The 16,052-nt window shown below is 45.1% G+C and overlaps 1 protein-coding gene and 1 long non-coding RNA gene across 10 annotated transcripts in view; one reads left to right on the plus strand and one right to left on the minus strand.

Annotated features, from left to right (window-relative positions):
- OCA2 (OCA2 melanosomal transmembrane protein) overlaps positions 1-16,052 on the plus strand; it is a 269,698-nt gene that overhangs the window by 66,348 nt on the left and 187,298 nt on the right. For all 9 annotated transcript variants that reach the window (XM_082465697.1, XM_082465689.1, XM_082465690.1 and 6 more), the window contains 5 exons: positions 2,563-2,620; positions 4,692-4,764; positions 7,239-7,399; positions 9,167-9,249; positions 10,483-10,636. In XM_082465697.1, the coding sequence (XP_082321823.1) occupies positions 2,563-2,620; positions 4,692-4,764; positions 7,239-7,399; positions 9,167-9,249; positions 10,483-10,636 (529 nt within the window). The remainder of the gene's footprint in view (positions 1-2,562; positions 2,621-4,691; positions 4,765-7,238; positions 7,400-9,166; positions 9,250-10,482; positions 10,637-16,052) is intronic.
- LOC309662712 overlaps positions 10,675-16,052 on the minus strand; it is a 44,162-nt gene continuing 38,784 nt past the window's right edge. The window contains exon 2 of the long non-coding RNA XR_014264908.1: positions 10,675-13,932. This is a non-coding gene — a long non-coding RNA (uncharacterized lncRNA). The remainder of the gene's footprint in view (positions 13,933-16,052) is intronic.

The raw sequence follows: 16,052 nt of genomic DNA on the forward strand, positions 1-16,052 counted from the left end.
CAAGTGGGGCCGAGAGAGGCCGAGTCCTCCGCGCATGCATAGGAGGGCGGAGGGCGCACGTGCGCTGGGGATCTGAGGGAATTTTGCAGCACCCCCGCGCGGGTCGGAGCAGGAGTGATCTCTCCCTTGTTTGTCTGTTGAGGCTTCTGCGTGAGCATTTACTTGAAGGAGGGGTTCTATTGAGTGCCACACATTTGAAAGTGGCATTTCCAGGGACAGAATACCAGGACCACCAAGGTCCCCATTATGTGTCTGCTCCGAGGTAGCTGAGCAACCAGCAGGGCCGGGCATGTCCGTGCAACTGTCTCCTTGTCGCCTGGCATTCCCCTCGCTCCACAGCCTTCCGTGGGCTTCCACTAAAATGGTCTATGTGAAAACCCATGGATAGGTGAGAAGACACCATTAAGCTATCAAATATTAGTGTTATTATTTCTCTACATTAGGGGGCCCAGCTTTTCTGAAGCTGTTTGAAGGGCTGATTAGAAGCGTACCTACCCGCATCCCAAAGTGTATCCGTCTTTACCTAGAGAGGCCCACTCTCAGTTGTCTTACTGATCTTTCAGGCAATCCTGAGAGGTAGGTGAAGGACGGTACTTCAGAGAGGGTAAGGATTTTGCCTGAGGTCATGCAGGTTGTGAGAGGAACAAAGGGGTGGGGGGAGGAATGTGGCCCCAGGTCCCCCACCAGTGCTTGACCATGGAGATGTCTTTTCCCACCATGCCTCCCAGACATGTGTAGTTTCCTCACCTTGACGGGTCTTAGCTCTTTTCATAGGTGAGACAAATATTGGCCGATTAATGTGCTATAAAATTATTTGAATCATGTGAAAGTGTGTGAACAGGGACCTGGCCCCATAGGTCACCATGATGGTAAGCGCTGACGCTGTTAACACCCTTCCCCGGCTGGCTGCCTCACAACTCCAGAGGGTGCGAGCTTCCTCAAATGTCCCATACCATGGAAAATAGAACCAAGTACATTTAAGCCTTTACATTCAGTGGTTGTTTTATCTTTTACGATTTGTAGAATACTTGCCTCAAACTTGCCACTTAACTGAAAGACTTAGTGCTATTCTTTTTAACATGTCTAGAAAGTACTACACATGATTATTGAAGAAACTTGTAAAAATTATTTTGGATGGTCAGCTCTGCTGTATATGTCAGTTATGTAGAAAGAAATTAGTATTTAAAATAGTTCAATTGGGGCAAGACGGGCATAAAGATGCAGACCTACTAGAGAATGGACTTGAAGATACAGGGAGAGGGAAGAGTAAGCTGGGACAAAGTGAGAGAGTGGCATGGAATATATACACTGCCAAATATAAAATAGATAGCTAGTGGGAAGCAACCGCATAGCACAGGGAGATCAGCTTGGTGCTTTGTGACCACCTAGAGGGGAGGGATAGGGAGGGTGGGAGGGAGTGAGATGCAAGAGGGAAGAGATATGGGGACATATGTATAAGTATAACTGATTCACTTTGTTATAAAGCAGAAACTGACACACCATTGTAAAGCAATTATACTCTAATAAAGATGTTTAAAAAAATGTATATAAAAAAATAGTTCAATTAATGCTTCATGCTTTAAAAGGAAATGTTTTTTGATTCCCATTTGAATAGGAGCTATTGATCATAATTTGGAAGGGTGAAATATTATTCATCAAATTCATTAAATCTGAGAGAATGCAAAACAAGATTTTACCATTTTGAAAGGATCAGAAAGGTTTTGGAAAAGATATCCCTATATAGACTTTAATCCTTTGTTCTACAAACATGTGTCAAGCACAGGCTGTGTACCAGCACCCTTCCTTGTGCAAGGGCAGAGCACAGATACCCCAGGGCTTGCTCTCGAGGAGTGGCCACGGGAGAGCACACCCCAGCACTAGGCAGTGATTATGTCTTCAGGAGGTAGGATCTGGCGGGCCCTGGGGGGTGACAGGAGCAGAGATAAGCCTGGAGTGGCTGCCAGGCCCACATTCACCAAGGACCTGAGGGCCACAATTAAGAAGTGTGTAATGATGGCTGGGCCAGGGTGCCATCAGGAGCCCTCAGAGGGCCTGAATGTCTATTGAATTATCTCCTAAGGAATTCTTAAAGGACTCTGCTGGTACCACCGGTTATAGCACTGCAATTTCTTTCTTGAATTGTTTGGTTATGTCTCAGTCGATGTTTATTTGATGATCAAATCCATATTCCTACCTTCCAGAAAACTTAGGGGAAAATAATTGATAAATATGAATCTGAGAGCCGAGATAAAGCTTGTTTCCAGGAAACTAGAGCCTTTAAAAGGCTAGTGAAGAGGCTCAAATCTTGAACTTCAGCATCTCCAGTAAGAAGCAGTGTTCAGACACTCAGGGTTAAGTTTGTTCCCCTCTATAACCTCCACCAATCTGCTTTTGTCCTCAGCAGTATCCTCCTTCATACCATGTTATGGAAAGAATTTCACACATGTGCTTTGAGATAGACATTACCCAAGGCTTCAGCAGACATCTGAGGTTTGACAGTTCAGGGCACGTGCAAGCAGGACTGCTGTCAGTGTGACCTGGGGCCTGTCTTTTCTCTTGCAGGTGCTGTGTGCGGTGGCTGAAAGTCACGGGCTTATTTGTCTTTGTGGTGCTGTGCTCTGTGAGTACCATGGCACCCTGAGCTCTGCTGTCTGCTCAGCAGAGCCCCCGGGGGGAATGGTGCTGGGTAGCAGGGCACCTGAGGTGTGGGGCTCACACATTTCTTTGGAGGAGTTACTGAGGGTGTGTGGGATGGTAGCCTGGGGGTGGCTAGGGAGGCCTGCCCTTAGCAACGCTCCTCTGTTGTTGTCTCCAGTCATACAATGGAAGCCCTGAGGACCTGGCTTTGCTCTGTGGAAGGCAGTTAGCTTGCCCCCAGGTCTCAATTCCCACCTTAAGCGGCTTACCAAATTCTCTTTTCAACCACATGCAGTGAACACTCTTTAGTTGTGTTGGGACATGTCCAGCAATCATGGGTGCCCTCAGGAATGTCTCAGTGCCCCTTTGGGATGGCTCCCAGCTGAACCACCCTGTTTGGGAGAGAGTGAAGTTCTATGTTTGCCCCTTCCCTGGAGGCTGCTCTGATTTTACTTGCCCATACATCCCCAGGGAGGGCTGCAGAGCCAGGGCCCTGGAGGTGACCTAAGTGTTCCCTCTGACTTGAGGGGTCATGAGTTTCACTGCCAGCATTTGTGTGGTGTGTGCCCTGATGTGGCCCTAGCCGAGATCACGTTGTAGGCACTCAAAATATATTTGCTGAATGAGTGAGTGTGAGGCCCCCCATTTGTGTGTGTGCATGTGGGTGTGAGGCCCCCATGTCTGCCTGTGTGTCTGTGTGTGTGCACATGGGTGTGAGGCACCGAGTGCCTGGCTGTGTGTTTGTGTGTGTGCATGCCTCCTTGGGACGTGTGGGTCTTTTGCGGTCTGTGAGCATTTTGAGGTTGTGTGTGTGCCTAGGGAGTTATTGCTAGAGTTAATAGTTACCTATTTTTAGCATTGGCATAGGATAGTTTGCGTGGGCCATTTTTGGGAGACACCAGTAGGTGGTTGGTATGTGCTGCTGTGACAGGGTATGAGATTGTGAGCAAGGAAGGGGTGGGTGAGTGGCGTTTCCATACCTGTGCCCTGTGGACTCCAGGACTGGTGTGGCTGTGGCTTTTCTCTGTAGGCAGACTGTGGTGACAGCCATGCTGGGTGCCCTTTGTGACTGGAAGCTGTGTATGTGACCACGTGTAACTGTGAATACATGGTCTTCATTACCTGTGTGTGTGGGCATGAGGGTTGGGGCTCTATGTGTGTGCAGGATTGTACATGACAAGAGTCTCCTCTTCTCAGTGTGACATATAGGGAACAATGTTGCATTTCAGACAGCAAGGGTGCATGAAGTCAATACTGGCTGAATTGAAATGAGTACAGGCATTCTTTAATAATCCACATGGGAGGAGAGCAGTGGCACAGAGAAAGGAAATCTAAGCACAGAACAAAAAAACAATTGCATTGAACTCTGAAAACTTCATGAGTTTACTTTTTTGGCTACCAGTTTGCCTTTCTACTTCCTATTCACACAGTTGTGTGGTTCTGAAACCCTAGCTGCTTAGCATAGCCTGGTGGGTGGGTGTACTGGGGTATCCAAGGAGGAAGTATGGGTGGCCCAAGTCTCCCCTGACCCCTGAGAGCTGACCTGAGCTCTGTGTCTAGTCTTCATCCTTCTTCTGGTAATTGAAATTTTGGTGATTTGTGGACACAATCCAAAACAGAATTTGAGGAATTTGTTTTGAACTTCTGTAATCTGTTATTTCATCATCACTTTAATTTACTTTCTGATGAAGTATAAGATACTCTGCAAATTCCACAAGCATGTGCTCCCACCATCATATGGGTTGTATTTCCTACTCTCCAGTATGGGAAAACCATGTTTACCCTCCCCTGATGATTTAATTTTATGGCTGGGTATTTAATCCTTAAAATTGGCAAATATCAATAATCAAGGCCCATTGTAGCAGAAAATAGTATAATGGATCAGAATTTTATCTTTTAATATCTCAGAAAGGCTATTTAGAGTAAGCTGGTGAATTTTGGATACATGAAGCAGCACCATTATCATACCCATATTTTCAGCTCTTATCAAAGTTACTTAAATCCTATTGTTCTCACACCACAAATCTATCATTAAATGTTTCTGATTGTTACAGATTTTATTTAGCCTGTATCCAGATCAAGGAAAGTTCTGGCAGTTGCTGGCTGTGTCACCGCTGGAAAGCTACTGTATCCAAACCTGTACTGAGATGGACAGTCACCCATGGTTGAGTCACAAAGTGAAGAGACCCGAAAACTATCATGACTGTTGCCCAAGGTCACAGCCTAAGCAATTACCGTTCCTCCCTGTGTGTGTTTTGTTCCTCCAGGACGTTTGGTGAAAGATGAGGCTTCAGAACAGAAGGGGAGGGGCACTAGTGAGACTGTGATGGGTAGGTGGTGGTGATGTTCCCCATGGAAGGGTGACAGCAGCCAAACAGTGCATTTTAGTAAAGGCCCAGCTTCCTGTGGCTCTTGGATACTCTGTTCTGTTCCCTGCCCCCACCCTCTTGTGTTTTGGCTTGGGTGGTTCCTCTTGACCTATCTTTAAGTTCATTGGTTCTTTCCTTGGCTGTGTCATCTGAGTTTGATGATTGCTTGGTTTCTTATACTCTGGGCTCTCTTGCCTTTTTGTAGGCCTCAGCTGCCATAACAGAATACCACAGCCTGGGTGGCTTAAACACCAGACATTTATTTCTCACAGTTCTGGAGGCTGGACATCCAAGGTCAGGGTGGGCTGATTTGATTTCAGTGAGGACTCTCTTTCTGGCTTGCAGATGGTCACCTTCCTGCTATGTCCTCACAGGGCCTTTCCTTTCCTGTGTGTGTGTGTGTGTGTGTGTGTTTATGAGTGTGTGTGTAGAGAGAGTGAGAGCTCTCTGGTATCTCTTCTTACAAGGACACTAATCCTATCAGATCAGGGCCTCACCCTATGACCTCATTTAACCTCAGTTACTTCCTTAGAGGCCCCATCTCCAAGTATAGCCACACAGGTGCTCAGGGCTTCAACATATGAATATAGGGGACATGGACATTCAGTCCATAGCACGAGGTAAAGTTTTAAGCTTGGAGATGACCACACCTTAACTTCTAAGGGCCTTTGTTTTGGGGTGGGGGGAGTTGTGTAAATCTAGTTAAAGGTTGGTTGTGTTGTAGTTTGTAGTTGCCATGGTACCCTTCAGTGCCCCAGACACTTGGAATTTCTTGGCCTCTTTCCATCTGTCTGCCAAGCTCGGCCCTGTTCCTACCCCTCCCTCAGGGGTAGAGCTGCTCTCCTCTCTTACCTGCCCCCAGCTGCTGTGGTTCCACCACATCCTCAGGCTACCAGATTTGATGTACTTCCCCAGCAAATTAAGGCTTTCTCAAGGTTCTCCCCATTCTACCCATCTTCCCTGTGAGCACCTGCTGGGGTTCATGGAGGAAGAGCCTATAAGACGTTAACACCCCTATTCTGTGGCTCACCAGGCCAAGGTCAAGGCCTAGTTGAGAAGAGGGCTCAGAGGAGCCTGACTCAAGTTTGGTCAAGGAGGAGGTCCTGGCCAGTGCACCTTAGCCCAGCGTTCGATAAGGTCTAAAGCAAACTGAAGGGTAAGCCTGAGGGGACTCTACAGTTTAGGTGGATCTCACAGCCTTGTTCCATATACCACAGCAGTACATTGCCTGCTGTTCAGAAGTGCTTTGCTCCCCACCATGCAAGGGCCTCCAGGACATGGGCCTCTGTTCTGGGATAACCAGAGTAGCGTAGATGATCATGCTTATTAGAAGAACAGCATGGAGACTGTGAGCCAGGAGAGAGCCACTCTCCGAGGAGAGTGGCCCTGGGGCTCACAGCGGGGACGGGTCAAGTCAGGCCTGAAAGACGTAGATCCTCCTGATCTATGGAGGATGCAGGAAGGAGTGAGGATCCACTCAAGCTGTGGATGACAAGGAAGGATTTAAGGAGAGGAGAGCTTGAGCAGGATCTCAAAAGATAGTGTGGTTCTCCAGATTTGGGGGAGGCATCTGAAGCAAAGGCAGGGGACTGCCCTTGTGTTAGCAGCACAGCAGACTGTTCAGCATGGCTGAAGGCAAGGATCAAAGCTGTCTGCAGGGGTGGGCTCGACCACAGGCTCCAGTTTGCTGGGATCCACAAGTCACTGCTGACACCACAACATTGCAGTGGACTTTGCAGTGGATTTCGCTCCTCTCACTGCAGTGGACTTCACTGATTTAGCCGATTTCAGATTTCTTGCTCAGTTCTCCTTGTGATTTCTCACCGGGCACCTTAGGATTTGGGCGTGGCTGTGGATTAGTTCATCTGTTCATTCATGCAGCCATTTTGTCTACTGCTCATCATGAGTCCAGGAACTGGGGCAGGCGTTTTATGCTGGCTGCAAAGAGTGGAAGCAGAGATGATAGTAGGTTGGGAGACACCCCCTAACTGTTAAACCAGAGGATTCAAAACACAATTAAACAAAGCAAAACAAATTGCGCGTGTCAGGGGTGAGGGGCTGAAGAGGTAGGAGCAGTCAGGGCAGCGGCGCAGGTGGAAGGGACGGCGTGGACATACATTTCCTTGTGCACTTTCCAAGATGGGTGTTCCCTGGGAACGTGGGAAAGGTGTTGGGGGGGACCCTCCAGGCCTCTCCTCCTTGCTTTGTAGTTCACCTTGACGCCCCCCCTAGCTGTGAACCTCAGCAGCCACGCAGACTCCATGCTGCTCCAAGTGGACCTGGCAGGGGCCCTGGTGGCCAGTGGCCCAAGTCATCTCGGGAGAGAAGAGCACGTGGTGGTGGAGGTGACCCAGGCTAATGCTCCAGGCTCCAGGCGGTGGCGGCCACAGCAGGTTACACTTATAAGTTGTTTGAAAGGAATTGTAAAAACTCATTTCACCTCTTTATAAATTGAGTTTCCTCTCTAATTGATTTGATGGGAGCCATAAGGCAATGATACCGTTATTAGGCAAGCCCTTATCTTTTGCTTTGTCTTTGAAATTCTCTTTTCTCTAAGACAGTTATAAAACTCTCACCATTTCAGTAAAGTCAGATTTTTGAGGTTTTTTTTTTTTTTTTTTTTTAATTTAGAGTGATTTTACTGGGCAATTCAGGGAAACATTATATATTTGAAAGTGCAGTTAAACCTGAGCCTTACCTCATGGTACAGAAGGTACTCCAATACCATGGTTCCCTTGAGTTTGTGGACACTTGGCTAAGACTGTCTGGTTTCCCGGAGCTTCTGCTTCTATAGCAATAGGACCTTGTGCTCAGCATCTAAGCCAAAGCCTTCAGTTCACATCGTGTGAAGGCTAGGAGAGCCAGCAGTGGCGTTGTCACCATGTCCCAGAGCCCAGACAAGGCCTGGCCCCTCTCTGTGCATCCTGACTTGTGCCCCAAGTCCTGGCCTCAGTGACTCCCCTGGATTATCATGGTGACTTCTATTTGAAGTTGTATCCCTAGTTCATGGGTTTTCCCTATTATAACTAATAGAAGGAAACCCTGCTGGTACACAAGGCTGTGTCATCCTAAATGGAGTGTCACTGGAGTAATGGTGGGCTACTGCACCCATCACATTTTTCTGCCATGCAGAGAAGTGTCCCCAGAGCCAATGTCTCATTATGAAGAAGGCTGCAGTTTCATGGGCAATGGCTGATATTGCACTGATGTTCTAAACTGGTGGCTCTGGCTGTGGCCTTAGGACATAAACTTGGCTTCCCTGTTTGCAGCGCACAGCTCACTGGCCCCTCAGTAAAGATGAGGTACGCACATTTCATCTGCTGTTGGCTCCTTTTGTGACCTTGTGTGGAGGAGGGCATGACCTTTCGCAGCCTGCTGACATAGTTGCCTGCTCCAGAAACACAACACAGGAGATCTTTACTGAAGGATTTTTTTCTGATACACTCTTTCCAAACACGGAAGTGTTTAAGAGAACTTTTGATCTCTCATTCATGCTTTGACCGATTTCAGAGTTCCTATTTTCAATTTTCTTTATGATTTGTGGGCGGCAAGACTCCTGTCCTCCCACTGAAAGTTCCCTGGTAACCTCAGTCAGGCTGCCTGCCTCTGCCCGGGCACACCTCCATCTCTGCACACATCTGTCCCCTCTCACCTGGCTTCTCCACTCCTCTGCTCCTGACAAGAACATTGAGGCACTTTGGCCCGCAGCAAAGGCAGCTCATCCTCGGGCCCTCCCTCCCACAGGCTCCTGTGACCTGGGTGTGGAGAGTTTCCTGCCTTCAGTTTGCAAACAGGAAGCAGTTCTAAGCAAGCCTTTCTCGTCAGTTGCCTCAGCGGGTTCAGAAGACTCCAAGTCTCCAGTAATGTGCAGTGATTTCCTTTTCTCTTAATAAATTGTATTTACTTCTATATCTTTGTGTCTTTGCACATGAATTCTGTATTTGTACTTCCGTATTTTTCTTAAACACAGCCCTCCAGTTGTGGACATTTCCAGCTGCACACCACCTGGCCATCTCTAGCGTCTCTGTGTGAAAAGGCTTCATGCTCCTCTCTTTCTCCTTTTCTTATTCTAAACAAGGACCTACATTGAACAGCGCGGGACCCCAGGTGACGGCCCAGGTTCAAAGCCTTACCAGGATTTCATGCTTTGACTTTTACAGGTCACTCATAACTGGACGGTATTTTTAAATCCAAGCAGAAGTGAGCGCACGGTGCTGAGCAAGACCTTTGAGGTTCTGAGCAGGTGGGTCTTGGTGACTGAGGTCTTGGGGTAGCTCCTCTGGGACACGCTCACCTAGAGAAGTGTGACCCTTGGGACTCCAGTTATGAATAGCCAGGCCAGTTACTGGCTTGGACGAGATGCTCCTCTTGTGTAGACAGTGAACATGAGGCTGTGGCCGGGCGTCAAAACCACACGTGTCAGGAAGTAAGAGGATTGATTACAGGGCCCATTTTGAAGCAAATGGTATTTTATAGCTGATGCTTTAAATTCATTAATATCAGGAAGCTATGCAATGGGGAATTCTAGAAAACTTTAGGATTCTTTTTTTCTTTAATGCCACTCCATATTAAGTCTGTACTCTTGGTTACTGTATGAGTTTGCTAGGCCTGCTATAACAAATGTCACAAACGGGTGGCTTAAACAGTAGAAATTTATTTCCTCAAGTTGTCAGCAGGGTGTGTCTCTCCTGAGGCCCCTCTCCTTGGTGTGTAGACACCATCTTCCCCCTGTGTTCTCACGTGCTTGTCCCTCTGTGCATGTCTGTGCCCCAAACTCCTTTTCTTATAAGGACACCAGTCATATTGGTATCACTATTTTTGACTTAACACCTTTGTAAAGACCTTATCTCCAAATACAGTCACATTCTGAAGTGGGGTTAGGAAGTCCACATATTGAAGGGACACAATTCAGCTCAGAACAGTTACTGAAATTTTAGAAAGTGCTTTAGTTTCACCATGCCACATGCTGTTGATGACTTACATGCTTCTTGTTCCTGGTGCTTTCACACTGTTGGTGACAACCTGTCTACCTGTTCTCAGGTTGCACATCCTTTTCCAAATCTCTCACATGTGAGAATAGTCGGCTATGCTATTTGTTAGCAGGTAAAGCAGTCAGGTATGTGGTGAGGAGGAAGAGGGAAAATTAAATGTCTAGAACCACTGTGAACTTCCCTGCTCCCTGTTCATTGTTGGAGTGGCAGCGGAAGCAAAGAAGGCGCTACCTGATGGGGGCTGAGTAGCTATGTCAAAGAGGCCTGGCCATGGGGAGGCTGTGCATGCATCTCACACAGCTTGCCTGTGCTCAGGGCTCCCCATCTGCCGGGTCAGGCATTGTGTGAGTCACTCTGAGATCAGTTCAGGGTCTGTTTATGGCCATGGATGACGTGTTGGGAAAGACACCGAGGGAGCAAGCACTAATGGTTGATGGCTGGGCTGTTTCCCTTATCAGTGGTAAGATCTTTGCTTCATTCTGCAGAGAGCCTGTTTCCATCAGCGTTCGAGCCTCCCTCCAGCAGACCCAGGTTGTTCCTCTTTTGATGGCTCATCAATACCTCCGCACAAGCATTGAAGCACAAGTGACCATTGCTGCGGTCATTCTTGCTGGGGTCTACGTGCTGATTATATTTGAGGTAACTTGCATGCCTGCTCTCCTGGGTTTATCTGTGCACCCACAAGTGCATTTTAACACTTACTTGTTGGGTGCTAGAGATGGGCTCAGTCTTACATCTTAATCAAATTGAAATAGTGTCTTTCCTAAAAAGTAACATTTCCCTCATTCTAGGTAGAAAATTGCTCTGTACTGGAATATCTGCTGAATCTTGGCAATTGACATATGCAAGATAAGTTTTGCCAGGCACCAGCAAAATTTATTGAGAAAACTGAATATGCATGTGATTTTCTCACCCTCACTTTGCTACTTGCACAAAGTGTGATCCTGAGGGGACAAATGTTGAACCTCTCTGAGACTCAGGGTCTTCTGTAAGATGGGCATGTTAAAACGCCCCCTAGCTGCTTCATAGGATTGTGTGCATGATGGGGACCTGGGAGACCTTGGGCTACATGTGGGGAAGGATTATTATCTTTTATGCTTATCAACTCAGCTAATGAGCCTTTTCACAAATGATCTCATGTCCCATAAATTCAATTTTTCTGGGAAACTTTAAGTGTGGCTATACCTTCAATAGCATGGAACAAAGTATAGACACTGCCTGGGCTGGGCAGGTCCATTGTTGGTTTGATTGTGAAACCAGATTTACAACAACATGTTGATGGGAATGTTGGCTCCAGTGGGCTGAGCCTGGAGGGTCAGGAGAGGATGTGACTGTGAAGAGGTGTTTCTTCCCGAGGTATGAGAAGTGCCATGGACCTTCGAGGAGGTGAGCTGAGGGAGGAGTCACCAGGATAGCTCCTGAAGTCCCCTGCGGCTGTCTGGTCTGCCTGGCTCCAGCAAGTTGAGCCCCTAGTTGTCCAGCAAGGTCCACTCACTGGTTTAGTTGCTCTTTCTCTTCATGTCTCTTTTATTCTGGGGCAGCTCTATTCTCTCCATTCTTTCTCTGTTTTCTTTTCAATCAATATTACCATTGTTTCAGAGTGCCTATGGCCATGCACACACTCTGTGATCCGGCAGAGTCCAGAGGGGTCCAGGAGCAGGTTGCTGAACAGTTTTCTCCCTGAGAGGCCACAGAGAACACACTCCGCCCCCCGTGGCAGTGTTTCTGCCAAGGGCAGGATGCTTGAGACTCAGAGCCCAAGGCTGCTGTCGGGGGCTTGTCACATAGGCACCCTCAGCCCACCAAAGTCCCAGGCTCCCAGACGTAAGGCAGATGTTCACAATAAGGCACATTTTTATACCAACAGTTTGGGCATACTGGTACAGCAGAATGCAGAACTCCAGGCCCACAGAGCAACCTTCTCACTTGGTAACACAGGGGACATTTCAAAAGCCAAGTACTCAGATGTCAGCCAAGGCCAACCCTGGAGCAGGCTCTTCTAAAGGCCCTTCTAATGACGGCTGCCTCAGGCTTGCCAGGTCTTTACTGCACCACCATCTGGTTGAAAAATCCTGTTCTGTTTTTCTGTAGAATATCCCACACCCTGGATTGTTACTCTAGTCCCTCTCTCTCCGACAGATTACAGTTTAGATCTGAAGCCTTCAGGTTAAATTCTGGGGCCCATACGCTTCGCAGGTGTGCTGGGAGTTTGAGTTGTATCGAGGAGAAGGAATCGGTGTCCTCCTTTCAGGGACGCTGAGATTGCCCAGTGAGTTTAGGTGGTAGCAGCCCAGCCTGTTTGCTGGCACGCTCCCTGCCGCTACCTTTGCTCTTAATGGCTTTAATACCCACCAGGGACCATTGCCTGACTCAGTGGTTTCATTATCATTTACAGTAAACTTTCTGTCCTTCCATCTGCATTTATAAATGATTCATTCTGTATTGAAGAACTTTCTCCCGCCCAATTTCCTTATTGTGAAACACACTTCATGCCAGAGACACAAGATGAATTTTCTTTAATTAATGATTTTCATAGTAGTGAATTGCTGCCTTAGCAACTTACAGTGGTATCCACTGAGTTATTTTGTGTCTCTTAGATTTTTTTGAATATCATTTTGAACATATGGATACAATAGATTCAATGTGCTTTAATCAGTCACAGTCACTAGTAATTAAAAAAGTATAGTCCAATGCCAATTTATTTATTTATTTATTTTTGAATTTTATTTTATTGTATTTTTTAATACAGCAGGTTCTTATTAGTCATCCATTTTATACACATAAGTGTATACATGTCAATCCCAATCTCCCAAATCATCACACCACTACCCACACCCCCACCACTTTCCCCCCTTGGTGTCCATACGTTTCTTCTCTACCTCTGTGTCTCAATTTCTGTCCTGCAAACAGGTTCATCTGTACCATTTTTCTAGGTTCCACGTGTATACGTTAATATACGATATTTGCTTTTCTCTTTCTGACTTACTTCACTCTGTATGACAGTCTCTAGATCCATCCACGTCTCAACAAATGACTCAATTTCGTTCCATTTTATGGCTGAGTAATATTCCATTGTATATATGTAACACAACTTCTTTATCCATAAGTCTGTCGATGAGCATTTAGGTTGCTTCCATGACCTGGCTATTGTAAATAGTGCTGCAATGAACATTGGAGTGCATGTGTCTTTTTGAATTATGGTTTTCTCTGGGTATATGCCCAGTAGTGGGATTGTGGGTCATATGGTAATTCCATTTTCAGTTTTTTAAGGAACCTTCATACTGTTCTCCATAGTGGCTGTATCAATTTACATTCCCACCAATAGTGCAGGAGGGTTCCCTTTTCTCCACACCCTCTCCAGCATTTGTTGTTTGTGGATTGTCTCATGATGCCCATTCTAACTGGGGTGAGGTGATACCTCATTGTAGTTCCGATTTGCATTTCTCTAATGATTAGTGATGTTGAGCAGCTTTTCATGTGCCTCTTGACCATCTGTATGTCTTCTTTGGAAAAATGTCTATTTAGGTCTTCTGCCCATTTTTTGATTGGGTTGTTTGTTTTTTTGATATTGAGCTGCATGAGCTGTTTATATATTTTGGAGACTAATCCTTTGTCCATTGATTCGTTTGCAAATATGTTCTCCCATTCTGAGGGTTGTCTTTTTGTCTTGTTTATAGTTTCCTTTGCTGTGCAAAAGCTTTAAAGTTTCATTAGGTCCCATTTGTTTATTTCTGGTTTTATTTCCATTACTCTAGAAGGTGGTTCAAAAAGATCTTGCTGTGATTTATGTCAAAAAGTGTTCTTCCTATGTTTTCCTCTAAGAGATTTACAGTGTCCATGCTTACATTTATGTCTTTAATCCATTTTGAGTTTATTTTTATTTATTTATTTGAATTTGTCATCTTGTATTCTTTTTTTTTTTTTTTTTTTAACATCTTTATTGAAGTATAATTGCCTTACAACGGTGTGTTAGCTTCTGCTTTATAACAAAGTGAATCAGTTATACATATACAATATGTTCCCATTTCTCTTCCCTCTTGCATCTCCCTCCCTCCCACCCTCCCCGTCCCATCCCTCTAGGTGGTCACAAAGCACTGAGCTGATCTCCCTGTGCTATGCGGCTGCTTCCCACTAGTTATCTATTTTACATTTGGTAGTGTATATATGTCCATGACACTCTCTTACCCTGTCACATCTCACCCCACCCCCTCCCCATATCCTCAAGTCCATTCTCTAGTAGGTCTGTGTCTTTATTCCCGTCTTGCCACTAGGTTCTTCATGACCGTTTTTTCTTCTTCCTTAGGTTCCATATATATGTCTTAGCGTACTGTATTTGTTTTTCTCTTTCTGACTTACTTCACTCTGTATGACAGACTCTAACTCCATCCATCTCACTACAAATAACTCCATTTTGTTTCTTTTTATGGCTGAGTAATATTCCATTGTATATATGTGCCACATCTTCTTTATCCATTCATCTGATGATGGACACTTAGGTTGCTTCCATGTCCTGGCTATTGTAAATAGAGCTGCAATGAACATTTTGGTACATGACTCTTTTTGAATTATGGCTTTCTCAGGGTATATGCCCAGTAGTGGGATTGCTGGGTCATATGGTAGTTCTATTTTTAGTTTTTAAAGGAACCTGCATACTGTTCTCCATAGTGGCTGTATCAATTTACATTCCCACCAACAGTGCAAGAGTGTTCCCTTTTCTCCACACCCTCTCCAGCATTTATTGTTTCTAGATTTTTTGATGATGGTCGTTCTGACTGGTGTGAGATGATATCTCATTGTAGTTTTGATTTGCATTTCTCTAATGATTAATGATGTTGAGCATTCTTTCATGTGTTTGTTGGCCATCTGTATATCTTCTTTGGAGAAATGTCTATTTAGGTCTTCTGCCCATTTTTGGATTGGATTGTTTGTTTTTTTGTTATTGAGCTGCATGATGTGCTTGTAAACTTTGGAGATTAATCCTTTGTCAGTTGCTTCATTTGCAAATATTTTCTCCAATTCTGAGGGTGGTCTTTTGGTCTTGTTTATGGTTTCCTTTGCTGTGCAAAAGCTTTTAAGTTTCATTAGGTCCCATTTGTTTATTTTTGTTTTTATTTCCATTTCTATAGGAGCTGGGTCAAAAAGGATCTTGCTGTGATTTATGTCATAGAGTGTTCTGCCTATGTTTTCCTCTAAGAGTTTGATAGTGTCTGGCCTTACATTTAGGTCTTTAATCCATTTTGAGTTTATTTTTGTGTATGGTGTTAGGGAGTGTTCTAATTTCATTCTTTTACATGTAGCTGTCCAGTTTTCCCAGCACCACTTATTGAAGAGGCTGTCTTTTCTCCACTGTATATGCTTGCCTCCTTTATCAAAGATAAGGTGACCATATGTGTGTGAGTTTATCTCTGGGCTTTCTATCCTGTTCCATTGATCTATGTTTCTGTTTTTGTGCCAGTACCATACTGTCTTGATTACTGTAGCTTTGTAGTATAGTCTGAAGTCAGGGAACCTGATTCCTCTAGCTCCATTTTTCATTCTCAAGATTGCTTTGGCTATTCGGGGTCTTTTGTGTTTCTATACAAATTGTGAAATTTTTTGTTCTAGTTCTGTGAAAAATGCCAGGGGTAGTTTGATAGGGATTGCATTGAATCTGTAGATTGCTTTGGGTAGTAGAGTCATTTTCACAATGTTGATTCTTCCAATCCAAGAACATGGTATATCTCTCCATCTATTTGTATCATCCTTAATTTCTTTCATCAGTGTCTTATAATTTTCTGCATACAAGTCTTTTGTCTCCTTAGGTAGGTTTATTCCTAGATATTTTATTCTTTTTGTTGCAATGGTAAATGGGAGTGTTTTCGTAATTTCACTTACAGATTTTTCATCATTAGTGTATAGGAATGCAAGAGATTTCTGTTCATTAATTTTGTATCCTGCTACTTTACCAAATTCATTGATTAGCTCTAGTAGTTTTCTGGTAGCATCTTTAGGATTCTCTATGTATAGTATCATGTCATCTGCAAACAGTGACGGCTTTACTTCTTTTCCGATTTAG

Source organism: Balaenoptera physalus (assembly GCF_965194825.1).
Source record: "Balaenoptera physalus genome assembly, chromosome: 6".
Classification (NCBI taxonomy): domain Eukaryota; kingdom Metazoa; phylum Chordata; class Mammalia; order Artiodactyla; family Balaenopteridae; genus Balaenoptera; species Balaenoptera physalus.